The sequence below is a fragment of the Cebus imitator genome, unplaced genomic scaffold (genome assembly GCF_001604975.1).
Source record: "Cebus imitator isolate Cc_AM_T3 unplaced genomic scaffold, Cebus_imitator-1.0 Scaffold102, whole genome shotgun sequence".
In the NCBI taxonomy this organism is placed as follows: domain Eukaryota; kingdom Metazoa; phylum Chordata; class Mammalia; order Primates; family Cebidae; genus Cebus; species Cebus imitator.
The window spans coordinates 1-27,764 of NW_016107417.1; the positions used below are offsets into that span (position 1 = coordinate 1).

Sequence of the window (27,764 nt, forward strand, 5' to 3'; positions counted from 1 at the left end):
AAAAAAAAAAAAGAAAAAGTGAGATTAGAAAGCTGATGTTTTACATTTTTTATTTTTACCAAAACAGTACTTACACTGTTTGGTAAACAGTACCTGAGGCCGTGTCCCCAGCACCCGCTCCTGCCAGCCCCTCTTTGGCAGGTTCTGCCATCACTTGAACTAAACTTTTGCCTGTTTTCTTGATGAAGCAGTGATGCCTATTGACTCCTTAGAGATGAAATAGCTCATTCCCCACCCCAAATTTAAGACTTTCCTTGTACTTGCGACTTTGTTTTTTTCTCTGTCGCCCAGGCTGGAGCGCAAGTGGCACGACCTCAGCTCACTGCAACCTCCATCTCCCAGGTTCAAGCCTCAGCCTCTCTAGTAGCTTCTTTTTATTTTATTTTTGAGACAAAGTCTTGCTCTGTGACACAGGCTGGAGTGCAGTGGCATGATCTCTGCTCACTGCAACCTCCACCTCCCGGTTCAAGCGGTTCTCCTGCTTGTCTCCCGAGTAGCTGGGATGACAGGCGCCCGCCACCACGCCCGGCTACTTTTTGTATCTTTAGTAGAGACGGGGTTTCACCACGTCGTCCAGGCTGGTTCTGAACTGCTCTCAAGTGATCCGCCCGCCTCAGCCTCCCAAAGTGCTGGGATTTCAGGCGTGAGCCACTGCGCCCAGCCAGAAAAATGTATTTTGTAACCCACAGTCAGAAGTCAAGCTAGGCAGTCCCACTTAGCGCTGCCCGAGTCGATGAGGCCCCCAGTTTCCCCACCTGAGCTTGGAGCAGCTGAGCCCTGGGAGCAGCGCCTTCCGGGCCCCCTCCGGCAATTGCCGCAGTTCAGGCCCCGCCCCTCGGGACCCTGTCCCCGCCCACCCTCAGGCCCCGCCCACCACCCCGCGCCCCGGCCCCGCCTTTACCGCCCCCACCTCGACTCCGCCCCACGCCCAGGCCCCGCCCCTAGCCCGGCCCCCTTCCCCAACCGCCAACGGCCGCCAGCGCCTGAGGCCCGGCCGCGCCCCGTCCTGCTCGCTCCTCCGCGCCGCGGCAGCCCCGGCGGCCCCAGGTGCCTCCCTCCCAGGAAGCCTCACGGAGCGGCCCCCGCGTCTGGCCTCGGCTCTCCAGGCGGGAGGGGGCGGCCGGGCCAGGCTCCTGCGGGTGGGCGGTGGGCGAGGCCGCCCCTCACTTGGTCGCCCCTCCCCGGCCGCCCCTCAACCCCTGTCCCCTCACCTGCTCGCTCCTCTCCTGGCGGCCTCTCCCCTGGTCCCTCCTCACCTAGTCGCCTCTCCCCTGGTCCCTCCTCCCCTGCTCGCCCCTCCCCTGACCCGCCCCTACCTGGTCGCCCCTTCCCTGGCCGTCCCTCACATGGCCCCCTCACCTGGTCGCCCCTCACCTAGTCTCCCCTCACCTGGTCACCCTTCTCCTGACCCGCCCCAACCTGGTAGCCTCTTCCCTGGCCGTCCCTCACCTGGCCCCCTCACCTGGCCGCCCCTCACCTGGTCGTCCCTCCCCTGGCCCCCTTCCGTGGCTGCCCCTCACCTGCCCCTCTCCTCTGTCCCCCTCCTCTAGTCGCCCCTCACCTGGCCCTCCTCCCCTGCCCCCCTCCCCTGGCCGCCCCTCCCCTGGTCCCCCCTCCCCTGGCCCTCCTCCTCTGGCCCCCCCACCTGGTCGCCCCTCATCTGGCCCCCTCCCCGGCCCACCCCTCCCCTGGCTACCCCTCCTCTCCTCTTGCCACCCCTCACTTGACCGCCCCCTTCCCTGGTCCCCTCACCTGGCCGCCTCTCACCTGGTCGCGTGCTGCAGGTGCACGGCCCTCGCCATCCTGCCCCGCTGCGCTGCGCCATGGAGGAGGGCCCTCTGGTGGGCGGGCTGCGCAGCCCGGAGGATGCGATGGTGACCGAGCTCTTCAACGCTGAGAGTCCGTTCGTTTCGGAGAACATCGGCCTGAAGGTCCCCGTGAAGCTCGAGGAGGACGAGTTCCACGTCTTCAAAGACGCGTACCTGGGCCCAGCGGACCCCAAGGAACCCCTACTGCACGCGTTCAACGCCGCGCTGGGAGCCGACTGCCAGGGCCAGGTCAAGGCGGAGCTCCCGGGGGCCGACAGCGAAGGCGGGGAGCTCCTCGGGGAATACGCCGGGATCCCCGAGCTCAGCGCGCTGGAGGACGTCGCGCTCCTGCCGGCCCCCCCGCCGCCCACCTGCAACGTGCACTTCCTGTCCTCGCTGCTGCCCCCGCACCGCACCTCCGCGGTGCTGCCACTGGGCGCCTGGGTCCGGGAAGGAGCCGCCCACCCGGGTGTCCGGGTGTTCCCAGTAAGAGTCGCCTGGGGAATGGGCACAGCTCTCCCCCCATCCCTCCCCCAACCTGAGGCTGCTGGTCTGCCCCAGCATTTCTGCCTCCAAGCGTTTTCCCTGGTGACGCCGCACACAGCCCACCGGAGTCCGTATACTCTTTGTCCTCTTCCTAATCCAACATGCATCGGCCCAGCCAAGCCCGTCCCCCTGGATGGGATTCTGCCCTGCGCCAGTCGTCCAAAGCTGACCTAACCATGCAGAGGGCGGGCAACAAATAAAGAGGGAAAACGCTAGGACGGGTGTTCCCTCGGGCCCTGTTGCTATCCTTGGCTTAAGGAGAGAGACCGTTTTCTGCTGGTAACTAGTGTGTGTAAACAAACGCAATGTGGTGGGCTGTTGGCGTGTTTGCATCTTGCATTTTTCTTTATCAGTCTTGGAATCCACAGCAAGGACTCAGAGTAGATACTTGTATTTGCTGAGCCTTGAAGGCAAGATGTGAGGTCTTCCCTCTGCTAATAAGTAATGGTTCTTCAAGCATATGTGATGTAAATCAGGGCCTAAGGAAAAGCTTGCCAACTCTCAGCCGACTGCCCTCTCTAGCTATAGATGACCACTGCTCTTTTTCCGCCTTGTTCTTGCTAAAACTAATCAATTTTCAAAGGAAACAAAAGGTCCCAGTAAAATGTGCTCTTGACCCCTTAAAAAAGGACCTAGCTTGGAAAACTAGACCACTCATCCATTAAGTCATTTTAGTAAGCTGGAGATGAAGCCTTTGTGGGACACGCTGGAGTCAGTGTTGAGATGGCTGGAGCCTGACCGTGTATAGTAAGCTAGAGCAGCAGGAGCTTGGCTTTCTGCCCTTCTGGTTTTCTGGTCATTGCCACTCCTCAGTGTACAGGACTCGTGTTTAGCGCCTCCTACCGGTAGGTCCTAGCTCGGCTCTTCCTCACCGGGTGGAGTTGGCAAGCATTAATCAGAACAAGGAAAAGAATACAAAAATTAGTCGGCGTGGTGGTGGGCACCTGTAATCCCAGCTACTCAGGAGGCTGAGGCAGGAGAATCGCTTCAACCCAGGAGGAGGAGGCTGCAGTGAGCCAAGATCGCACCACTGCACTCCAGCCCGGGCAGCAAAGCAAGACTCCGTCTCACAAAAACTAACAAACGAAAAAGAGAATTTGCTGATTTAAAGATAGTAAAATTCTTTTTAATGTAATCCAATTTTAAGAGATTGCTGGTTTAACAACTAAAGGCGAAACTTTGCCTTTTAAATTTTTATTGACTGTTTTCTGATTCATTAATGAAATGAAATAGATATAGCACGGACATGTTTATTGTTAAAGAGAATGGAATTATTTCCAGTAAATATTCAGGGTAAATTGCTAATTTCTCTTTTCTAGAAATTCATTCCCACGTATTGACCTTTGTTTTGAAAGGTCAGAAATGGAATTTTACTATAAGTAGTTCAGATATTAGTTGCATAGGACTGAGGAAATGATTATTATAGCAGTATTTGCTGATTACAGGGAGATACGTTAAATCTAAACTGAGATGATGTGCATGGCACATCCCCCAAAGCAGCCGGTAGAAGAAAATGTTAAATTGTCTTTATTTCTATGAAATTTAAAGCTACCTAAAATATAGCTAAACTTTATTTCTTTTAAGATTTATACCTAGTTGCTAGTCTGCTGTGCTGAGTAATTTGCCCATACATGGGAATTATGATTTGTTTGGGCCTCTGATTTTATTGGGCTAGACGATTTCCAATTTGAATTAAGAGCTGCATTTGGAAGATACCTGCAACCAGGCGCGGTGGCTCACACCTGTAATCCCAGCACTTTGGGAGGCCAAGTTGGGAATTTTTTCTTTTTATTAAAATAAAGTTAAAACATTTTTTTAAGTTATAAATCTAATATATATATATATTTTTTTTTTTTAAAAAAGGAAGATACCTGCTCTGTGATTTTTTATGTGAGGTCTTTAGTATGTTACCTGAGAGCCACCGTCTTTTTGGAAGGACTCTATGGCCTGCCTCCTGGCCTTTGGGGAGACTCGCTGTGGTCTGGTCCCCGCAGCCTGGGCGCATGCAGGTGGAGGAGAAGGGGTGGGGAGAGGATGCAAAGTGTGGGCTTCCCAGTCCTCCTCACATTCTTACAGATTTTTAAAAGCAGCATCCCAATTTTGAAACAATCCGGATGGTATTTTTTTTTTTTTTTTAACCATGAGGACTTCTTCTAAGAATTCTATCGATTTTCAGTATTAACCATGTATATCTCCATATTTTTGGTAATTTTGTCATTGAGTTGACAGTTGTTACAGAAGACAGCTTGAAAACAAAGCTGGAAGCCACTCCCTACTTTCCACTGTTTCATGTTTGTTATTGTCTTATTATTAGGGCAGGAAAGGGCTACTACCTACCTACAAATCTTACTATAAGCACATAATAAATAATATTAAAACAGTACCAAGGATTTTGGACTTTTTGAGGAAAAAACAACTAGAACATTTAATTTGAACTACTGAGCATGGTGGAAGAATGTGTGATGGAGCTGGGTGAGGTGGCTCATGCCTGTAATCTCGGCACTTTGGGAGGCTAAGGCAGGTGGATCAGCTGAGGTCAGGAGTTCAAGACCAGCCTGGCCAACATGGTGAAACTCCGTCTTTATTAAAAATACAAAAATTAGCTGGGTGTGGTGGTGTGAGCCTGTAATTCCAGTTACTTGGATGGCTGAGGCAGGAGAATTGCTTGAACCCGGGAGGTGGAGGTTGCAGTGAGCTGAGATGGCGCCACTGCACTCCAGCCTGGGCGACAGCGAAACTCCATCCCAAAAAAAAAAAAAAAAAGTGTGATGCAGGGTCAGCATTTTAGGTGACTTGAAGGAAGAGCAGGCCTTCCGCTCATTAGAGTGGGGCACTGTAAAGCAGCACGAGAGGCAGACGACCAGCAGGGGACTCTTCTCAGTTACTTAGGTGTATTTTGAAAACAACACAAGTGCCACATGAAAATCACATCTTCACCCCTCATAGGCAGGTGGTTTTGGTCCTCGGAGTCCTAAGCCCCCAGGGAGGTGGGTAAGATGATTTGTCAATCCTTCTTGTTGCCCCCCCACAGGGAGAAATTAATAGTTTTATAAGCACCAGTGAGGAAGAGGCACAAAGTAAGGGTGCTCTTTTCTTTAAAATGTAACTTTTACTTACAACTGAGTTTCAGTCTTCTAGACTATGCAACTGGAAGAGCCAGGGACCACCATGTGTTCTCTAAAATAATGATTGCTTTTTTTCAGGTTGAAATCAAGGAAGCAGGTGGTACTATTACAGGTAATAATCCGGAAGAAGCAACTTTCCAGAATCTCCTTGCTCAGGAATCCTGTTGCAAGTTCCCATCGTCCCAGGAACCAGAGGACACCTCCTGCTGTTCTCATAAGAAAGATTCCAACCCAATGGTAATTATGCCAAAGAAGATGTATAGGACTAACATTATATTAAATGTCAGACCCCATCATGACTCAGTTGACAGATGGGTTCCGTCGTTTTTCATTTTGTGTATGTGTTGGACCAGCATTTTTGGTTGTCTCATTAGCAAAACAGGGATATCAGCTAGAACCTTTCACATCTCACCTCTAAGATTCTCATTTCTACTCCATCTTAGCAAATGGAACAATGATGAGGACGTTGCTGTATTCGTTAAGGAGAGTAAGCACAAATCACATCAGTCAATGCCGTGCTCGGGGCCAGGACTCAGCTGAGCCTCGTGGTTTGGAGTATTGGTGGGGGGGTGCAGTTCTGTGGCTTCAGAGGCTGCTTCCTTTGTGCCTCCCAATCTCTCATGAGAACAGGTAACACTTGCATAGGATACGTAATCAGTCACAGCTGTAGTTTATGTAATATTTTTGCACCTTTATTTAATCCTCCTAACAACTCTGTAGGATAGGTGTTATTTTTATCCCCACTTTATTGGTAAGAAAACAGAGATATTACATCATCTACATTGGTCTTCATAGTTAAGTGGTGCTTCTAGGACTCCATATCTCACTGTGGCAAGGGCTAGGAATGGGAGGAGCCTCACCCCCTACATTCCCTTAGCAAAGTGCCAAGAGTCCAAAGAACCGATAATTGCCTTTCCCCCAGCAATTTTTTATTCCTAGAAATGAGGCCCTAGCTCTAAGGCATAGACTTTAACAAGCAAATACTTGAAAACAAACCCATCACGAGTTTGGCTTAGCTGTGGTGTGCACTACCACTTGTCAGTGGTTCTATCTGGGGCCATGGGTTCTGATAGCACCCCAAAAGCAGACCAGCAGGATGAGAACTCTCCGATTCGCCAGGCCATAGAGTGATGTTAGCACACTCCCCAGAGGGCAGGGCAGAGGCTCCCCTGTGGGTAGGGCCCAGAAGTGTGTAGTAGAGGCAGGTCTGCAGAGTTCACCAAGCCTTTCCCGTGTGTGTGTGTGTGTGTAGCTCTAACCTTATGCTCCAAAATCAAATAAAACTCCAATTGAACATGAATGCTGGCCTGTCATCAAAGGTCAGGATGCAGGATGACATGGAGTTTTGACCCAATGACCTGCACCTGGCTACCATAGTAGGCTCTATGTGTATTACTTTGACAACATTGGTCTTTTATGATTATTTAGGTTCTCCTCTCTAGATTATAAGCAACGTAATTATATAAAGTGCAGCTTCTCTGTGTAGTTGTGGTCTGCCAGCAGAATTGGAAGCTGTGTGCAGGAAGAAACCATGGCATCTCTTGCCTTTGTATCCCCATACACCAAGGCCTGGAGCAGGGCTGGGCACACAGTGAGTTTCCTCAGTGCTTTTGCTTGACTGAGGGGATGGCCTGGCAGACTCACCAGCTCACGAGCATTAATTTACAGTCAGTATCCAAAGGGGTCTGCCAGTGCTGCTCAGGCCCAAGCAGATCAATGTGGCTTCTTAGAACTTTACAATTCTTGGATTAGATTAACCTTTTTAGGAAATAAAACAGATGTTTTTTAAAACCCCATGTATTAAATGACGACGTGTGTGTGGCAGGAAAGAGCAGCTGGAGTAAAATTACAGAGGACTCTAAGTGTGTGCCCAGGGCCTCAGTGCCCACCAGGTTCACATGGGCCAGGGCTCGGCAGAGCAGCACTCTCTTCTGCTCATGTCAGTGGTGGGGTGAGGACAGGGCAAAGGAAACTCTGGGGCACGGCCACCTGATTCCCAATTACCTCTCAATGGTCAGACACCTGTAGAGAAAGACAGGCGCAGGAGCACACTGAACGCATCTCAGGAGACATTTCTGGGAGTTTCTTTTGCCCCTCAGTATCTCCAAAGAGCATGTTAGTGTAGAGTAAGAAACCAAAAACAGATGTGTAGTTTTCCATCTTCTATTAAAATATAACTTCTGAATTAAAGCTGTTTTCCCAGATTTAAGTTTATTTAGGATCATTATTACTGGAGTTATGTTCCAAAACTGAAACCTGTTCATTCTTTTTCATTTTAGGTAATATGCCAGTTGAAAGGGGGCACACAAATGCTGTGTATAGACAATTCTGGAACAAGAGAACTAAAAGCACTCCACTTGGTTCCTCAGTATCAAGATCAAAATAGCTATCTACAGTCAGGTACAAAGTTAATTAATTAAAAATTATGTCATATATGTAAGTTGGTAAGTGAATATGTTTGGCTTTGTATATAAAGTGAAATGGGCAACTAGGCTATTAAATAGGCAATTTGGCAAACCTTGTAGTCCATATTAGTAAGCTAAGAATAGATAACTATATATATTATAGACTAATTTTTATACCCTGTACTGACTGTCTCAAATTCTTGGATAGTTGTCCTTCATGTCCCCTCGCTGCTGAGGGTTTTGTGATCCTAACAGGTGATGACTCAGACGAACACTGCGTTGTTAAGAGTTCCACAAGCAGGCGTGCTTAGATGTGCCTAGATTGAAACGTCAGCCTTTCCCAGATTGACTTGATGGGTTGACTTGAGGTGTGGTATAAAACGCCTACATGTTGATATAAACATTTCAGTGTAATCAATGAGAACTATCATTCTGCTTTAATCACCATGAGTTCTGAAATAACTGTCAAATGATTTATCTGACATTCATTCACTAAGAAACTTTCTTAACCTGGCACAATAGTAAGAAATGACCTGTAAGTACTTGATTGTTCTGAAATGCCTTATGAATGATTAGAGAAAGAGTCAATGACATATTTTGGGATTGCGTTGAACAAAAGTGAGATGCTAATTTTTGAAAACTAGGCCTCTCTATGTGGACTGCACTGATCACATTAGTCTAGATCTTGAGTTAATGAGGGTGCACATGGTCAGATGATTTGCTGACCTTGCCTACAGCTTGAAACCAATAGCAAATCCAGATATGGTTTCATTGGCCTTTGAAGTCCAGGGCAAAAAGACCACATGTGACTCCTTATTTCTCCATTGCATCCTGATTATCTCCCTGTCTGGGAACAGAATAAATATGCTCGGGACATTTACTTTTTCACAGTGAAGAAGTTGAGGTTGGGGCTTTGGCCTCATTTTGTTTAGCTCAGTGCTGCATCTGTGATGGCTACAGGCAGCAAGAAGGTCTTTCCTGCTCCCCTTCTTCCTGGCACATGACAAAATCCTGGTGCCTTAAAGTCTGCAGGAAGAGAGGTTTATATAATGTTTTCCAGTTCAATTTCCTTATCATATTATCATCCCCCAACCTGCGTCTCCTTTATTATGCTGTGCACCATATTAAACATCACCATAAAATACATGCACCCTGTTGCCTGCATCTGAGTTTCCTCACTCAAAGGATGCCTAGGCCTGAGAAGGAAATGTGTTCAGGTGCTTCAGGAGAGTAAGACACATTTCTCCTTCTGCTTGAACTCATGAGCACAGAGGCTTACATACCCTTAGTGTTTCAAGAATGTTTTTCATGGCACTTGGAAACCAAAGAAGTACCTGTCAGTTCCAGTATTAAGTAATTTGTTCTAAATAGCTTAGTAAGTATTTATATCCAAACAACTTAGTAACCATGTGGAAAAAAAGGAATACACGTAAATTGAAAGTAGTATCACGTGCAGTGGCTCACGCCTGTAATCCCAGCACTTTCACACAGGTGGATCACTTGAGCTCAGGAGTTTAAGACCAGCCTGGGCCCCATGGTGAAACCCTGTATCTACAGAAAACCACAAAAAGTCAGCTGGGTGTGGTGGTGTGCACCTGTAGTTCCAGCTACTTGGGGGGCTGAGGTGAGAGAATCGCTTGAGCCCAGGAGGTTGAGGCTGCAGTGAGCTGAGATCATGCCACTATGCCACTGCATTTCAGCTTGGGTGACTAAGTGAGACCCTATCTAAAAAAAAAAAAATGCACTTCATATGGTATCCAATAGATGTCTTTGGGCTTCCTTTGAAAACATAAAATACTGGCCTGGAGTGGTGACTCACATCTGTAATCTCAGCACTTTGTGAGGCCAGGCAGGAGGATAGCTTGGGCCCAGGAGTTTTAAGACCAGCCGGATCAACAAGGTGAGACCCTGTCTCCACAAAAAATGAAAACATTAGCCAGGCATTGTGGCACATGCCTGTGGTCTCAGCTACTTGGAAGGCTGAGGAAGGAGGATACTTGAGCCTGGGAGGTCAAGGCTGCAGTGAGTCGTGGTAGTGCCACTACACTCCAGCCTGGGCAACAGAGCAAGACCCTATCTCAAAAAAACAAACACAAAACAAAACAAAACATCCAGCAGAAGCTGGGTGTGGCTATAGGCCCAGCTACTTGGGAGGCTGAGGCAGGAGGATTGCTTGAGCCTAGGAGTTTGAAGACAGCCTGGACAACATAGCAAGACCCTATATCAAAAAAGATTTTTAATCCAGTGCTGCCCTTGTGAGTTTGCTCTGATACCCGGGGCACTTTGGCACACAGCTTGGGAACCAGAGCACTAACAACATTGTTTTAGTATAGTAGCACTATCCATGGAAGCTCAGATCAAGTAGCTTTATGACCATCCTCCACAAAAAAAGAAAAGAAACATAGGTGTATTAAGTAAAATAAACATTCACTGACTCGAAAGGTTTCAGAGAATAAAAACATAACTAGGATCAAGACAAGTTAAATAACTTTGCACAGGATACGTTCATAGTAGACATCGGTACTTTCTCCCCTGTGTAAGTGGAAGAGGAACGATGTATACTGCAATTAATGTTTCATCGTCTTCCTTACAGATGTCCCGAAACCAATGACTGCTTTAGTAGGAAGATTTTTGCCAGTACCAGCAAAATTAAATCTCATTACACAACAAGTGAGTCATTATTTTAATTTAAAAAATACAATTGGGCATTACTGTCTCTTAAAATTTTGATTGTTACAGTTGGAATTACTCAGGAAATAGAATTTATTTTCCATTTTAAAAACAACAGTGAAACACTTACCAAGTATTCAGTCCCTGCTCCACTGTATCAGACATTGGGCTGGAGAGAGTCTCAACACAATGATTCTTCACCAACTTGATGAAGTCCTTTTGCCCGTTCCTACAGCCTCCAGACTGGCATCCCGCCATACTTGTAACTTGCCCTCTGTGGTCCCACCAGCAGCATATACCACCTCCTCGGTCCAGAACACTCCTCACCTTCCTCAGTGCTATGGAAATGCTTTTGTAAAGTTTGCTTTTATGACTACACCATGATATGCGTGCATTACAGATAAGTAGAGGTCAAATCTGCTCTTTTTCTCCAGCCTTGCTATGAAGCATCACCTCCCCGGAAGAACCATCCCTAACTCCCTACCGGAGACCACCAATCACGGTCACAGCGCTGTCTCCCACTCCGCCCGCTGCTCTCACTGTCTTTCGCTTTGTGGTTGCTTGGTCTGTCTGCATCCAGCTATGAGAACGCAGGCTCCATGGGGCCAGAGACCATGTGTGTCTCGTTCATCACTGTAAACTGAGAATCAGCACAAAGCCTGGCCCATGTAGGGCACCCACTCACCCTTCAATAAGAGTGGGCTCTGGTCTCTGAGCTAAGTGAACCCCAGAAAACAAAACACACAACTCTGCCCTCCTGTAGATAACCTTTTAGTGCAGGAGAGAGACAATTAGCAAATCTAGTCAAGAAGCCAATTACATCGTATGGTAGGAGAACAGAGGAAGGGGATTGGGGGATGGGGGTTTGATGGAGAAAAAGACTAGTTACAGGTTTAAAAAGAGTGATCATGCCTCCGTTTCGAAGATGACATTTGAGCACAGTCTTTAAAGAGATGAGGGAAGGAGCCATGTGAAGCAAGCTGTGGAATATCGCAGGCGGGCCTTGGATAGGGTCATGCCTGCTGTGGTAGCATGGAGGAGGCCACTGGGGCTGGGACAGTGTGAGCTAGGGGAGGGGTCAGGGAGGAAGTCAAGACATTGGAAGAATTGTGGCTTCCACTCTAAAGAGGGACGGGGGGGGAGGAGGGGTTAAGGAGAAAGGTGAGCCTGTTATGGCAATAATCTCGGGGAGAGACGGTGGCTCAGATCAGGTGGTGGCAGGGCAGGTGGCAAGAAATAGCTTCTGGGGATACTTTGAAGGTTGAGCCAACGGGATTTGCTGATGGATTGGATATGGGATGTGAAAGAAAGAGAGGAGTCAAGGATGCCCACAAGATTTTCAGCCTGGGTGAATAGAGAGTCGGCATTTCCATCAACAGAGATGAGATGGTACAAGTTTCTCAGGGCAGTCTAGGAGTTCTATCTGGACATACTAAAATTGGGATGCCTCAGAAGATGTTGTGTAGGAGTTAGAGTGAGGAGGGGCTGGGCAGGAGGGGTGAGATTGGGAGTCCTAGTTGGTAGATGGTGTTGAAAGCCATGTGAATAGATGAGATCTCAAAGGGAGTGAGTATAAATTGAGTTAGATATTTGTTGAATGAGTGAGTAAATACTCCTCCAGTGATATATTGGTCAAGAGAAAAGAGGGTGTTATCAGTGCAGGAGGTGAGTGTGAGCTGGGATCTGGCAAGCACCCAGGTGGAGTCTGTGCCTGAACTGCGTAGAACCCTCCTACTTTCGGGCCCTCATGCTACTGGCCTTCCTTTCTCTGCTACTTCAGCCACCAGCCAAGGAGGCACACATTGCACTTGCTCTTTCACCTCTAAGATCTTGCATGAGAAACACCTGTTTGGCCACAACTTGCTGTCTCCCCACCTTCCCCCATCTTTCCTTGACTGTGTTAATTATCATCCCCATTTTTTGTCCTCTGATCTGGCATGGACCTCAAGGACATTTCTTTTCGCAATGACTTTGCTGCTTCCCTAGAATCCTTTGCTTCCAAGCCAGACCCCAGTTCTGTATATTCTTTGGAGTGTTACAATCTGAAGTGTGGTGTGTGGGCCAGAGCTGTTGGCATCACCTGGGAGCTTGTTAAGAAGTGCAGAACCTCAGGTTCCACCCCAGACCTGAGATTCAGACCCCCTGAATCAGATTTGCATTTTCATAAGGGCCTCGGGTGACTTGTGCACACAGCAGAGTCTGGGAAGCTCTGCCTCTGAGTTGACTTCCTTCACTCCAAGGGGACCAAACATTGCTGAAGAAACTCATGGATTCCAGCATAAAGTTGCCCTGGATTGACAATCTATGGAGTACCTAAGAGACGTCTCTGCTTTACTTTGGGGCTAAATAAGCAAAGGGAGAAAAAAGTAATTTTACCTGGTTTATGGGAGTAATTGCCTCAATCCTGAGAATTATGACATACTTCTCCAAAAGAATGCAAAACTCTTCAGACTGGCATTTGAAGACATGAGCCTCACAATTAGATGTCCAGGTGAGGGCAAAAGAGACATCAGTCTCAGGGCCTTGTGAGCATTCTCTTCGGTGCACCAGTAAGAGGAGAGCAGGAAGGGCGTTCCTGTGGGGAGAAGCCCAGGAAACTCGACTGATTGTAAATGAGGCGGTTGGACTCAGGGGGCTTTCTCAGTGTCTTCCAGCCCTGATGGATGGTGATTACACACAGGTGAAATAGGGCATAGAAGAGAGGAAGTGCAGAGGATGAATACAATGTGTGTTTTTTTCTAAGATTTTACTTACTAGGCTGAGAGGGATGGCTCATGCCTGTAATGCCAGCACTTTGGGAGGCTGAGGCAAGTGGATCACTAGGTCAAGAGATCGAGACCATCCTGGCCAACATAGGGAAACCCCATCTCCACTAAAATACAAAAATTAACTGGGCATGGTGGTGCATGCCTGTAGTCCCAGCTACTCGGGAGGCTGAGGCAGAAGAATTGCTTGAACCCAGGAGACAGAGGTTGCAGTGAGCCGAGATAGCACCACTGCACTCCAGCCTGGTGCCTGGCAATAGAGTGAGACTCTGTCTCAAAAACAAAAAAAGAAAAAGAAAAAAAAGAAAAAAAAGACTATACTTTCTAAAGCTTTAAAAATAAATTTATTTAAAGACAAATTTCCATTTTTGGAGAGGGGAGGGGACATTTCTGGAGAGGAGAGGGGAGGAGACAAGGATATGGTATTTAACTGTGATATATGCAAATAATCTGAAAACCTAATTGTATCTAATACTTTCAATGTTTTCAAGCTACTGTTTAGAAGAGAAGTAGGCCGGTGATGGCTTTGCTGCCTATTCCTTCCCTGTGAACAGCCTCTGCAGGCCATGCTAATGAGTGACAAAAAGAAAGATGAGGCCTGGGAAAGCAAAGAACATAGATGATGCAGAGATGATGACGTTGCTTTTGAATTTGTTAAAACTGCTTACACAATTTTTTTTTGAATACATGAAAAATCATGGTTTCCCACAAAACTTCAAATGTCAAGACCTCTTATGTTATACTAAGAATATAATCATAATGTAAGAACCTTTCTAGTTTATGGAAATTTATCATTAAATTTATTTCACAGTTGATAGTTTATAAAAATGAAGAGGAGTTCTCTGACAATACCCCTGGCCAGCCAAGTGACAGTTTTGGGCAGCCTCTCCGGGCCCATGGAGGCCAGCCCTGCATCCTTGCAGACTTCCAGGCAGGCCTGTGACACACCCTCGGCGCAAGAGCCTGCCCAATGACAGTAGATTCCTTGTGGTAATAAGGCCCAGGCATGGTTATAAAGGGACTGTGATGTAAACCTTTAGAACAAAAAAGAGTCATTTTTATCTAGGGGCTGGCTGACCAGAACATTTAAAATCCTTGCTAATTCAAAATATCCTTGCCTTTGACTTTGAACAGCTTGATAAGGGAGCCTTATCATCGGTAGTCAACGGGTCTGCTTTCCCCTTGGGATCAACTCTTCCAGGACCACCAAAAATAACTTTGGCTGGGTAAGGATTAGAAGCAATAAATTGTCACGTACTCTAATGTAAGAATTTAAGAGACTTTTGGATACATTTACAATTTTCTTCTATACTATAAAATGAGCTATACTGCACACCTTCATGACTTCTGAAAAACATTTTTGACCATAAGTAATGCCACTCACAGTGTTGCTGTCTGTGTCTGGTTTCGTTGCTGCTGGAAAGGCTGGCTTATAACCTGCATCTGTCCCTGTCCTCCTGTCCGTTGTCCTGTGTCAGTGTTTCTTGAGGCTTGTTGCCATTTATAGCTCTGTCTTGAGTCCACATTGATTCAAACTGTGCTGTTCTCTTGTTTGCTGTCATCCGCACAAGTAATGACATGGCAGCCACGTAGCTTGAATGGGGGTGGTGGTGGCTGCAGAGTGCCCTCTGGCTGCCTCCGCCTGCTGCCTTCCATTTGGAGTTGGTTTGAGCTCTATGGCAGGTGCTAATGCATGATCTGTCTTCACATCTCCAGGTGGTCATAGGCTGCACTCATCTGGGACCTCGTCTTGTTATTTCTTGCCTTGTCCTGTGTTTATAATGTTACTAATTAAACTAACCAGCTGGTTGATATTCTTTGTCAGGTTAACATTTATGTATTAACAGTGGTTTGGGCAACCCTCACGTTTCATTGAGTCCTGTAGTTGATTATGGAGATCAGCATATTCATGCCTCCAGGAGTGTTTTTTTTTTTTTTTTTTTTTTTTTTTGAGACAGACTGTCACTCTGTCACCCAGGCTGGAGTACAGTGGCTTGATCTCTGCACACTACAACCTTTGCCTCCTGGGTTGAAGCAATTCTCCTGACTCAGCTTCCTGAGTAGCTGGAACCCCAGGCACATGCCACCACACCTGGCTAATTTTTGTGTTTTTTAGCCGAGACAGGGTTTCACCATGTTGGCCAGGCTGGTCTTGAAGTCCTGACCTCAGGTGATCCGCCTGCTTCGGCCTCCCAAAGTGCTGGGATTACAGGCGTGAGCCACTGCACCTGGCCTGCTTGCAGGAGTTCTTTTGGTCCCCGGTCTAAGGCAAGCACACAGCCTGGGCCTGAGAGACAACAGTCAAACACCTTACAGGATATAGCCCACAGCCTCTAGTGCTTTCCAGGCTCCTGCAGAGTTCTGCCGTCAGGCGTCACTTCGTGATGGCCTTGGTAAGTGTGAGGAGAGTGGTTTGGGGCTGGAATGAAAGGCTGTGAATCTGGAGACACACTGGAACTGATCAACACTCAGTTCTCATGGTTGCCAAAGGGCGTTAGTTGCTCCTGGGCATTGCTGCTTCAGTTTATGCAGTGGCTCTTTGGGCTGTTGTAATTCTATGCCCAGGCTGTTGACAACTTTCACTGAGTTGGATGGAGTAAGACCATGGGGCCATGCTCCTTGATTCACTCCCTGGGTGTGATGGATTGGTGAGGGTTCAGCTGGTATGATTGTAATGGGTCATATCATGGCTGTTAACATTTCTGGATCAAACAAAAATGACTTAGCAAATTCCAGATTCTGCTGATAGCATTTCCTCTTCGTTACACAGGATGATCTAAAAGGCTACAGTCCTGAAGATCCTCACTCTATCTTTCTTGTAATCTGGGGGCATCTGGTCAACAGTATTGACTCACTCTGTACTTTATTGGGTCTAGAACATTCAAGGACATTTGATGCTTCTCACACTTTAATTGCATGCTCTCCCAGTTGCAGTGCTATCTGAGCTTCCACGTGGTGCAGCCGTTGGCCAGCGGCACAGAGGAACAGTTATGAGAGTTTTCATTGCAGCTGTTTCTCTTTTTCCCCCTTTTCTGCTCCCCCCACTCCCCATTCTCCTTCTCCTCCTTCCTCTTCTCTTCCCCTCCTTCTGCTCTTTTTTCTCCTCCCCCTTCTCTTCTTCCTCTCTCCTTTTCCTCCTTTCCTGTCTATACTAGACTTTTTTCAATTAGTCATGTTTTTCTTTATTTTGAAGTGATTATGCGGGTTACAAACAATTTCTCTATTGTAAACAATGTGCCAGGAGCAACTTGAGTTTTGTGTTTGTATTTTTTATGCACGTAATTACTTGATCCGATGCCTCTCCACTCAATCAGCCCTGACCATTTTTATCTCAACATGCACAGTACTGATGATATACTGGAATCTCGACCAGTTTATTGGTGGTGGTAAGGAAGCAGTCAGAGAATTGTTTGCTGATTGTTTCATTCTATATAAGTTCCCAACCAAGACTTTTTCCTTTTCTTATCATAAAAGAAACTCTGTCAGCCCAGTGTGGTTCAAACGTATCTAACCTAGTAGACGCCATTGAAGCAGTTCAGCTCAGGCTGGAGGCCAGCAGGCTGAGTGTGCGAACTGACCTGCTGGTCATTCGTTAGGGTTAGGTGAGGGGTGAACTGGCTAGGTTATTAAGTAGCTTATCATATTAATAAAAACCCTTTAATGAAAATCCATGTCCTGACACTGTAGCTTTAATGATCACATAACCAATCTGGTAACAAATGTGAATTCTGACACATTGTTGATGCCACTGTTTTTAGTAACATAATGAACATCATAATGAAGAATATTCCAGAGTCTGTTTCTCTGGGAATTTTTTTCCTAAAGATGAGGTTATCTTGCTGTGGCATAGTCTGTTTTTAATGCTTTTCTGAGGCAGAGTTGTCTGGATCGCTTCTAACTCTTCATATTTTAGATTGGCGCTGACAGAGTAGTCCATTTGGAGCCATGAGAGTGATTTTCCACTTGACGTCCACAGCAGCCGGCGGCCCTCACCGCCCTGCCCTTCGTGCTCATTCCTGATGCGTGTCTTTGCTGTTATTTTGGCTGAGACGTCCTGTTGGGCAATACTGAAGAAACCTCACAACCTTAAAAGTTGATGTCGAGTTCTATCTCCTTCGAGAGCATTTGGTTTTAACTTCTTCCATCTATATTTAACTCTGCTGTCTCTGAGTTTCTGTGGCATTTAGAGTCAGTATAACACAGTTGCTGGTTGATTATTCTGAGTCTCTGTGGTGTTTACCATTGGGATTACACAGTTGTTGGCTGATTATTCTCTTTTGTGCGCTAATGTTTCCAATGTCTATGTTTCACGTCCCTGCTTACTTGGTGGATTCTCTAGGACAGGCACTGTATTTTAAACAGATAGTTATTCTTGGTGTCCCCTGAAGCACTGACCACAGTCCTGGCCACGCAATGATTCATAGCAAATGCCTGCTGGCCTCCTCCTGGCTCCATAGATACTCATGGGCCTGTCACCCTCCCTCCACAGTGACGGTCCCCACTGGACTGCCCCCATGAGCCCCCACCCCACTTCCTCAAGGGAAGAGTTTTGGTTTCTCTGGACAGGGAGTGCCAAGCCACCCTGTGCCCCAGCTCAGGGCAGGTCCGAGAGAGCCGAGGGCAAGAGCAGTGAAGTAGATGTCAGAGCCCCACTCTGAACAGGCCCCGGTCTGACCCACAGGAGGACAGGCCAGTGGCGGGATAGCTAGACCTGCCTCCCCCAGGCACCCACGAGCGCGGAAAGCCATAGTTCTTCTATCTCTAAAGGAAAAACCAAACTAGATGAATTCTCAATTAATACAGCATTCAGCAACCCCTTCTGGGGACATCACCTTTAAAATGGGAGCTCTCTCCAGAAGAAGCCACAGTTAGCAGCTTGCCCCCGCGTCAGGTGCTGTGAGCTATTTCCCACTGAGGGGCAGATGGGTCACTAAGCAGAGATAGGGGTGGTGAGAACAGGGGCGGACGATCAGCCAATCACGCACGCCAGAGCAGCAAGGCAAGGGCATGCTGAGGGAGTGGGATTTGGGACTGACCTCACTACTGACAGCCAGCCTAGACAGCTAAGCGTGTGGGTGCTCGGAGCACAGAGGATGGGGCAAAGGCTTTGCCCCCTTTAAGGCGTTTGTATTAGCTACCAACCCCTATGCTCCATGTAATGGCGAGGCTGTCAGTAAGCATGGACTCTGTGCCAGGTGCTCTTCTGGCTCCGGTAGGAAGCCCAAGACTAAGATGCAACCTTGCTCAAAAGTGGCCAGTGCATTGCAGAGATGAGGCCTACGTGTGACCTGGAGGCCACACTGAGACAGACGCACATCTGCACCAGGCACAGGGACAGCCCTGTCATAGAATGCTAAATTAAATGCTGTATGCATGTAGAACTCATCTAGATTGTTTTTTGTCACACGGTGTTCTGTGCACATGCCCCTTCTTGTCATCACAGCCTATTGAACCTCTTCCATTACCAATGTTCTGAGCTCCTCAGTGAGTGTCTCTTCTGAGCAGTGCTTGGGAACTTCTCCCGATGGTTTAATGTGCAGCGACCCTCACCTTTAGCAACTCCAGAGACACGTTAGAGAAGGAGATTGTTTCTTCTCTAATGCCCCTGAAGATGACTTCTGAGCTAATCCCCAAATGCAATTAGGAGGGAGTTGTAATAATCCCGTCCTAAAATGAGGAAAGTCCCCGGAATCACACGGCACACTTCAGTGATTACAAACCTGCTTTGATATTCTTAGTAATGTTACAGCGTGGACTGCTTTAGCACTGGCATATCCGAGGATGAATGACGCTTTATCCATTGTTCTTTAATTTATGCTTCCCACTAGCATTCAGAGTTTTGGGGGGAAAGAGCAGTTTGGTGGGGAGAGGAGCACAAAAAACAGAGGTTTAAACAGGTCGGGGGAGAAGAACTCCAGGAAGATGTCTTGGGAACTGTGAACAGCCTTAGGACCCTGATCTGCCCACACCACTGACTCCGTGGACATGTCTGGCTGCATTTGGTGGCGCTAGTTTCATCACGTTGGAAACTCCCAGTTCACGACGAGACATCTAGCAGTAATACCTATAACTATCTGGTGTTGAGAGTCTCAGTATTTGTTGAAAAACACCAGATGCTTAGCTAATTCTCTGCATAAGGAGTAAGCATCTGAATACACTTTCTTTTTTAATCTTTATGGAGTAACTCTTAGTTCATGGGACACAAAGTCTAAAAAGCCATGTAACTGTATCAAATCCCAGTGTCTGAAATTGTAAGTAATCACAAATCCTTCATTATTAAATATGAAATAAGGTTGCTTAGAAGTCAGCAAGTGGAGAATAGTCTGGACAAACCGGAATGGCTAGCAGCGCACGTGTTACAGTTACTTCTCAACAACCTTGTCCTGACGCTCGTCATCAGCCAGAGCAGCGAGAAGCAGCCACTTCTGCACGAACCTGGTGTGGAATTTTTGGTATTATCTTGGCCAGCTAAGTTAGACACTGCTGGCTCACACTTCAAGGCGCGCGATTTTTCTTGGGTTTTGGTTTGCCTCCTCCAGCCCCTCAGACAAGTGCTAACCATGTCATTGTTGAGCATTAACTGTAACATCTCCACATCCTATTTTTAAAAAGTTTGATGGATTGCTTTATTCTACATTGAAATTTCCTCAGAAAAGTACTCCCCCAGCCAGAAGCCGTGGTCAAGGGGCGGTAGGGCCAATTGTCACATGGAGTCTCGGGGGCTGGACGTAGACGATGTGGCTGAGGTGGGAGGCAGACCTCATGCCATGCTTGGCAGCACAGGGAGCATCGGTTTCCTCGGCCGCCCTGCTGAGGTTAGTGTCTGGTGTTGGTGCTGTCTGCCCTGCTTGCCTTCTGCTCTTATGTCTGTCAGCCTTAAGTTACATGCTGAAAAGGGAGAACACGCCCGAGTCCCAATGTCTTAACAACCCTAACCACAGTCTCCACATGATGTTTCCATTGCAGAGCTCCTGCTGAAGTCACTGAGAGCCCCAGTGATGGGACAATGGTGTAGGGGTGCACCAGTGGGTAGAAATCCAGAAGTTCATGAAACCTAGTTCACAAAACCAAAGTGGAAAAACAAATTGATTTTTTTTTTTTTTTTTGAGACGGAGTTTCACTCATGTTACCCAGGCTGGAGTGCAATGGCGCGATCTCGGCTCACCGCAACCTCCGCCTCCTGGGTTCAGGCAATTCTCCTGCCCCAGCCTCCTGAGTCGCTGGGATTACAGGCACGCGCCACCATGCCCAGCTAATTTTTTGTATTTTTAGTAGAGACGGGCTTTCACCATGTTGACCAGGATGGTCTCAATCTCTTGACCTCGTGATCCACCTGCCTCGGCCTCCCACAGTGCTGGGATTACAGGCTTGAGCCACTGCACCTGGCAACAAATTGATTTTTAAAAAGTAATTTCAACGCCGGGCATGGTGGCTCATGCCTGTAATCCCAGCACTTTGGGAGGCCAAGGCAGGCAGATCACGAGGTCAGGAGCTCAAGACCAGATTGGCCAACATGGTGAAACCCCATCTCTACTAAAAATATAAAAATTAGCTGGACAAGGTGGTGCATGCCTGTAGTCCCAGCTACTCAGCAGGCAGAGGCAGGAGAATTGCTTAAACCCAGGTGGTGGAGGTTACAGTGAGCCAAGATCATACCGCTGTACTCCAGCCTGGGTGACAGAGTGAGACTTTGTCTCAAGGAAAAAAAGAAGTAATTTCGGGCAATCTAGGGTTGACTGAAAATATCTCAGCTATCGTTGGTTTAGTCTATGAGGCCATATGCTTCTCTGAACGTTGGAAATGTCATGAGACAACTGATGAGGAACCTAGAGATGCAGCCCTGGGTGAGGAGGAAGAAGGACAGAGGGAGAAAGCCTGGACCCTGTGACACCTGTCAGGCCAGAGCGACCTGCCCTGATGGAGATGTTGGATGCGGAGGAGGACCAGGTGGTGGTGTCTAGAGGACAGAGCTGTGCAGGGTGATGGGCTCCTGAGGACGGGGGCTGCTCAGCTGCTGGCTGGGTGTGGAGACCAAGCAGGTCAAATGACTATGAAGCCTACAGCAGGATGTAGACTATAATTGGGGACAAAGTAAGGTAACTCCTAAGGACTTGGAAAAGAGATGACTCTAAGAATTAACTTGAATTACATCAGAATGGAAGGTCAAAGAAAGAGCTTCTTGTCTAGAAGCAGCTTCCTGGCCTAATGGGTGACCGACACACGTAAGAAAGAACGTACCATCACGGGGGGGCCCAGTTAGCACTGGAACAGAGGAAGGGAGGCCCAGAGTACATCTAGTGCTGGCAGGCGACAGAGGCACTGTCTGTAAAGGACGCAGCACTGCCTTCTCCAGGGAAGCGCTGTGTGTGGTGGGCAAAAGACTTAGGGCCCTCCCAATCTACTCGATGACTACTAGATACCTCAAATTCTGTGCTCAGCATGCAACTGTCTGGGCATTGACTTAGCTTCCTGGTAGCTCCATACTGAGAAGTGAGAGGCCTTTGATGGAGAATGTGAACATTTTGGGCACTGGAAAAGGATGTTGTTTCCATCATAAATTGACACATGGCATTCTGATCATGCATTGTGATTTGGATGGAATCAATCCATCACTGAGAAACCAGTTATCTCTGGAAATACTCATAAAGACTGTGTTCTGTTTTTGGCAAAGTAAGGAATAGGTAAATTCACCCAAGCAGTGAGGTCTCTTGGTGGCAGACCTCTGACCTCATGCTGGTATCTCTCCATGCCTGCCACCTGTCCCGTGTGGAGACACTTGGCTCAGGTGAAGGAACCTAAGGAGGGGATCCTCCGTCACTTGCTTCACTTGCACTCGTGGCAGAATCGCCATCGATAGCTTTCCATTTCCTTTACCTTTTTACTCCCACAGCTAAGTCATGAACACAAGGCAAGGGAAAGTAATTTTCCCAGAGCATGTTAGTCCTACTGTCATGGCAGTCTCTGCTGTATAGCGGTCACGAGGGATTATCACTATTATAACAGCCCATCAATAGAGGGAAAAACACACTATTTTATTTTTTATTTTATTTTATAATTTCTTTTCAGACAGGGTCTCACTGTGTTGTCCAGGCTGGTATGCAGTGGCACAATCATGGCTTACTACAGCCTCAACCCCCTGGGCTCAGGTGATCCTCCCTCCTCAGCCTCCAAAGTAGCTGGACCTACAGGCATGTGCCCCATGCCTAGCTAATTTTTTGTATTTTTTTTCTAGAGATGGCATGAGTAAAAATTGATTACCACAGTCAAGGCCCCAGTAGAAAGGGATAGTACCCTGCTCCACTTCTCCCCATAGTCGGTCTCCCTCCTAGAAGCTTTCACTGCTAGCAACTTCTGCCTTCAGGTTTCCTGGGGAACCTCCACACCTGTAAAGATTGTCTCCTGCCCTCTTGCTGAGGCAGACAAAGGTTTTACTCATTCATCTTCCTCTCTCCTACTCCAAATAGAGGGCAACAACCCTTTTTAGTTCCTCTCTTAGTTCCTTACCCTTAAAACTTGAAACAATATACTTCAACATTTTGTTGTTGTTTCATTAGCCATAAAAAGTTGGGAATTACTTTTAAACAATAAATTAATCTGCATGATTAAAATGGAGTTGATGCAAATTGAAGAGGTAGTTAAATGTTTTCTGATTATTTTATTGGGAACTTACTGATTACTAAAATAATTTTTTTTTTTTTTTTTTGAGACGGAGTTTCGCTCTTATTACCCAGGCTGGAGTGCAATGGGGCGATCTCGGCTCACCGCAACCTCCGCCTCCTGGGTTCAGGCAATTCTCCTGCCTCAACCTCCTGAGTAGCTGGGATTACAGGCACGCGCCACCATGCCCAGCTAATGTTTTTTGTATTTTTAGTAGAGACGGGGTTTCACCATGTTGACCAGGATGGTCTCAATCTCTTGACCTCGTGATCCACCCGCCTCGGCCTCCCAAAGTGCTGGGATTACAGGCTTGAGCCACCGTGCTCGGCCTACTAAAATAATTTTAAGATTTTTTAAGTAGTTAACATTTGCCTTTCCATCACTGTTACGAATGTCTTTCTTAACCATTTATATATGTGTGTGTGTGTGTGTGTGTGTGTGTGTGTGTGTGCGCGCGCGTAAACACTTTTTTTTTTGAGATGGAGTTTTGCCCTTGTTGCCTAGGCTAGAGTCAGTGGCGCAATCCCAGCTCACTGCAACATCTGCCTCCCGAATTCAAGAGCTTCTCTGCCTCAGCCTCCCGAGTAGCTAGGATCACAGGCATGTGCCACCATGCCCAGCTAATTTTATATTTTTAGTAGACATGATTTTTCCATGTTGGTCAGGCTGGTCTTGAACTCCCAACCTCAGGTGATCCTCCTGCCTTGGCCTCCCAAAATGCTGGGATTACAGGTATGAGCCACTGCGCCTAGCCTCATTTTTATATATTTTAAACATTGATCTGCTACATAAATAGTTTTTTTTTTTTTTTTAAAGACCAAGTTTCACCATGTTGGTCATGCTGGTCTTGAACTCCCGACCTCAGGTGATCCACCTGCCTTGGCCTCCAAAGTGCTTGGATTACAGGCGTAAGCCACCGCGCCTGGCCCATAAATAGTTTTTAAAGCAACTGTAAAATATAAAATTTAAACATTTAACATAAAAAATAAATGTAAAATATAAAATATAAAAACATTATAAAAGCCTTTTTTGATATAGGCAGCAACATACAGGCACACCTTGGAGTTACTGCAGCTTCAATTCCACAGCAACAACAGAGCAAATCACAATAAAGGAAGTCACATGAGTTTTTTGATTTCCCAATGCATATAGAAGTTATGCTTATAGAACTATAAACATACTGTTGTTGATTCAATGTGCAGTAGCATCCTATCTAGAAAGTATACACCTTAATTTAAAAACACTTTATTTCCACTTGGGGAGGCAGAGGCCAGTGGATCATTTGAGGTCAGGAGTTCTAGACCAGCCTGGCCAACATGGTGAAAGCGTCTCTACTAAAAATACAAAAATTAGCTGTGTGTGGTGGTGCTCACCTGTAATCCCAGCTACTTGGGAGGCTGAGGCAGAAGAATCACTTGAACCAGGGAGGCAGAGGTTCCAGTGAGCCGAGATAGCGCCACTGCACTCCAGCCTGGGCAAGAGCAAAACTCAATTTTGAAAAAAAAAAAAAAAAACAAAAAAACAAAACCACTTTGTTTCTAGAAAATGCTAACAATCTACTGAACCTTGAGCGAGTTGTCATCTAGCTGGTGGAGGATCTTGCCTTAATGTCATGGCTATTGACTGAGGATGGTGGGGGCTGAAGGCTGGTGGCAGCGGCAGTTTCTGAAAATAAGACAACAATGCAGTCTGGCACATCAATTGAATCTTCCTTTCAGGAAAGATTTCTCTGTAATATGTGATGCTGTTTGATAGCATTTTCCCCACAGTAGAACTTCTTTCAAAATTGGAGTCAATCCTCTCAAGCCCTGCACTGCTTTATCCACTCAGTTTATGGAATATTCTAAATCCTGTGTTGTCATTTCAGCAGTGTTCACAGCATCTTCCCCAGGAGCAGATTCCATCTGAAGAAACCACTTTCTTTGCTCATCTGTAAGAGGTAATTCCTCCTTCATTAAAGTTTTATCATGGGATTGAAACAATTCAGTCACATCTTCACGTTCCATTTCTAATTCTAATTCTCTTGCTATTTCCACATCTGCAGTAACTTCCCACACTGAATTCTTGAACCCCACAAAGTCATCCACAAGGGTTGGAATCAACTTCTAAACTCCCTTCAATGTTGGTATTTTTACTTCCTCCTATGAACCATGAATATCCTTAATGGCACGTAGAATGGAATAGTTTCCAGAAGGTTTTCAGTTGACTTTGCCCAACTCCATGAGAGGAATCACTATCAATAGTAGCTATAGATTTATGAAATGCATTTCTTAAATGATGAGACTTGAAAGTCAAGATGATGCCTTGATCCATGAGCTACAGGATGGATATTGTGTTTGCAGGCATGAGAACAGTATTAATCTCCCTGCACGGCTCCATCAGAACTCTTGGGGGACCAGGTGCCTTGTCAATGAGCAGTAATATTTTGAAAGGAATCTTTTTCTGAGTAGCAGGTCTCCACAGTGGGCTTAAAATATTCAGAAAACCATGCTGTAAACAGATGTGCTGTCATTCATAGCTTGTTGTTCCATTTGTAATGCACAAGGCAGAGTAGGTAGCAACATCCTTAAGGGCCTGAGGATTTTCAGAATGGTAAATGAGCATTAGCTTCAAAGTAAGGTCACCAGCTGCATTGTATCCCGATAAGAGAGCTGCCTGTCCTTTGAAGCTTTGAGGCCATTGACTTCTCTTCTCTAGCTGTGAAAGTCCTAGGTGGCTTCTTCTAATAGAAGGCTGCTTCATCTACACCGAAAACCTGTTGTTTAGTGTACCCACCTTCATCAATGAGCTCAGCTGGATCTTCTGGAGCACCTGCTGTAGCTTCTCCATCAGCACTTGCTTCTTCACTGTCCACTTTTATGTTATGGAGATGGTTTCTTTCCTTAAACTTCATGAACCAACTCTGCTAGCTTCAGACTTGTGCAGCTTCCTCACCTCTCTCAGCCTTCACAGAATCGAAGAGCGTTAGGGCCTTGCTCTGCGTTATGCTTTGGCTTAAGAGAATGCTGTGGCCGGTTTCATCTTCTCTCCAGACCGCTCAGACTTTCTTCATGTCAGCAATGTTTTGCTTTCATGTAATTTGTGTGTTCACTGGAGTAACACTTTTAATTTCTTTCAAAAACTTTTTCTTTGATTCACAGCTGTTTGGCACAAGAGGCCTAGCTTTTGGCCTATCTTAGCTTTTGACATGCCTTCCTCACCAAGCTTAATCTTTTGATTTAAAGTGAGGGACGTGAGACTCGTCTTTTCTCTTGAACACTTAGAGGCCACTGGAGAGTTGTTAATTGGCCTAATTTCAATATTGTTGTGTCTCAGGGAATAGGGGGGCCTGAGGACAGGGACAGAACAGTTACACTAGTGACACCAAAGAACACTGATTGCAGATCTCTATAACAGACATAACAGTAATGAAAACATTTGAAACATCGTGAGAATTACCAGAATGTGACATGGAGACAGGAAGTGAGCACATGCTATTGGGAAAATGACACCGATAGACTTGCTTGATGCTGAGTTGGTGCAAACCTTCCATTTTTTTCATTAAAAAAGCACTATCTGTGAAGCTCAATGGAACAAAGTGCAATAAAATGAAGTCTTCCTGTAAGTGTTAAATTGTACATTTTCGGACAATGATTTCATAGAGTGAGAAGGAACACTGGTCTACTAGAATGTAGAGAGGTCTCTTCTTGTCAGAAAAGCAGGAATTGATTTTATATCATGAGAGTAGGTATTTTTTAGGACAATTTGTTTTGTTTTGTTTTTGGGGTTTTTTTTTTGACACAGAGTCTGGCTCTGTTGCCCAGGCTGGAGTGCAGTGGCATGATCTTGGCTCACTGCAGCCTTCGCCTCCCAGGTTCAAGCAATTTTCTTGCCTCAGCCTCCCGAGTAGCTGAGATTACAGTCACGCACCGCCATGCCCAGCAACTTTTTATATTTTTAGTAGAGATGGGTTTTTTCCATGTTGGCCAGGCTGGTCTTGAACTCCTGGCCACAAGTGATGCACCCACCTTGGCCTCTTAAAGTGCTTGGGAGTACAGACATGAGCCACTGCGTTCAACCTTTTAGGACAGTTTTAACCTTTCATATATTGATTGACTTTAAGAAAATCTAGACTCAGTTTCATTTTGTTTTTTTGAGAAAGGATCTCACTCTGTTACCCCAGCTGGAGTGCAGGGGTGGTGTGATCATAGCTCACTGCACCCTTGAACTCCTGGGCTCCAGCAATCCCCCTGCCTCTCCTGAGATCACAGGCCAGCTAATTTTTTTTTCTTTTAGAATTGGGGTCTCATTATGTTGCCCAGGCTGGTCTCAAATTCCTGAGCTCAAGGGATCCTCCCACCTCGGCATCCCAAAGTGCTGGGATTACAGGTGTGAGCCACTGTGCCCGCCTAAACCCTAAGATTTCAGTCACAAATTGTGCCATCTGTGATACTGTTTATTCACATGGCCTTTGTCTCTGATTAACTAGATTAAATATTACTAGCAGAATTTTCTGGAATAGAAGGTCAAATCTGCAGGGTCATTTTCTTGGCAGTTTCTTGTTGCTTATCCTTTCGATTTCTTCTTTTATATTTAAAAATATTAAATAAGTATCTTCTCTGTAGCTCATAACTGTAGTATTTAAAGTCTCTGATACTGTGTTTGTCTCTTGAATTTTTCTCCTTATGGTTGGGGATCTCATGTATTTTGTGACTTTTTTAAACGTGTGTTATAATCACTGGGGCTTTACGTGTGGTAGGTCTTTGAGGCTTGTTTTGAGATTGTGCTCGCTTCGGCAACACATATGCT

The 27,764-nt window shown here is 46.5% G+C and overlaps 1 protein-coding gene across 1 annotated transcript in view; it reads left to right on the top strand.

Annotated features, from left to right (window-relative positions):
• The first annotated feature begins 1,787 nt into the window (after positions 1-1,787).
• Positions 1,788-27,764, top strand: part of TESMIN (testis expressed metallothionein like protein) — a 40,767-nt gene continuing 14,790 nt past the window's right edge. Inside the window, exons 1-5 of the mRNA XM_017536917.2 lie at positions 1,788-2,294; positions 5,558-5,716; positions 7,759-7,879; positions 10,478-10,554; positions 14,454-14,545. Of these exons, the coding sequence (XP_017392406.1) occupies positions 1,824-2,294; positions 5,558-5,716; positions 7,759-7,879; positions 10,478-10,554; positions 14,454-14,545 (920 nt within the window). The 5' untranslated portion in view covers positions 1,788-1,823. The remainder of the gene's footprint in view (positions 2,295-5,557; positions 5,717-7,758; positions 7,880-10,477; positions 10,555-14,453; positions 14,546-27,764) is intronic.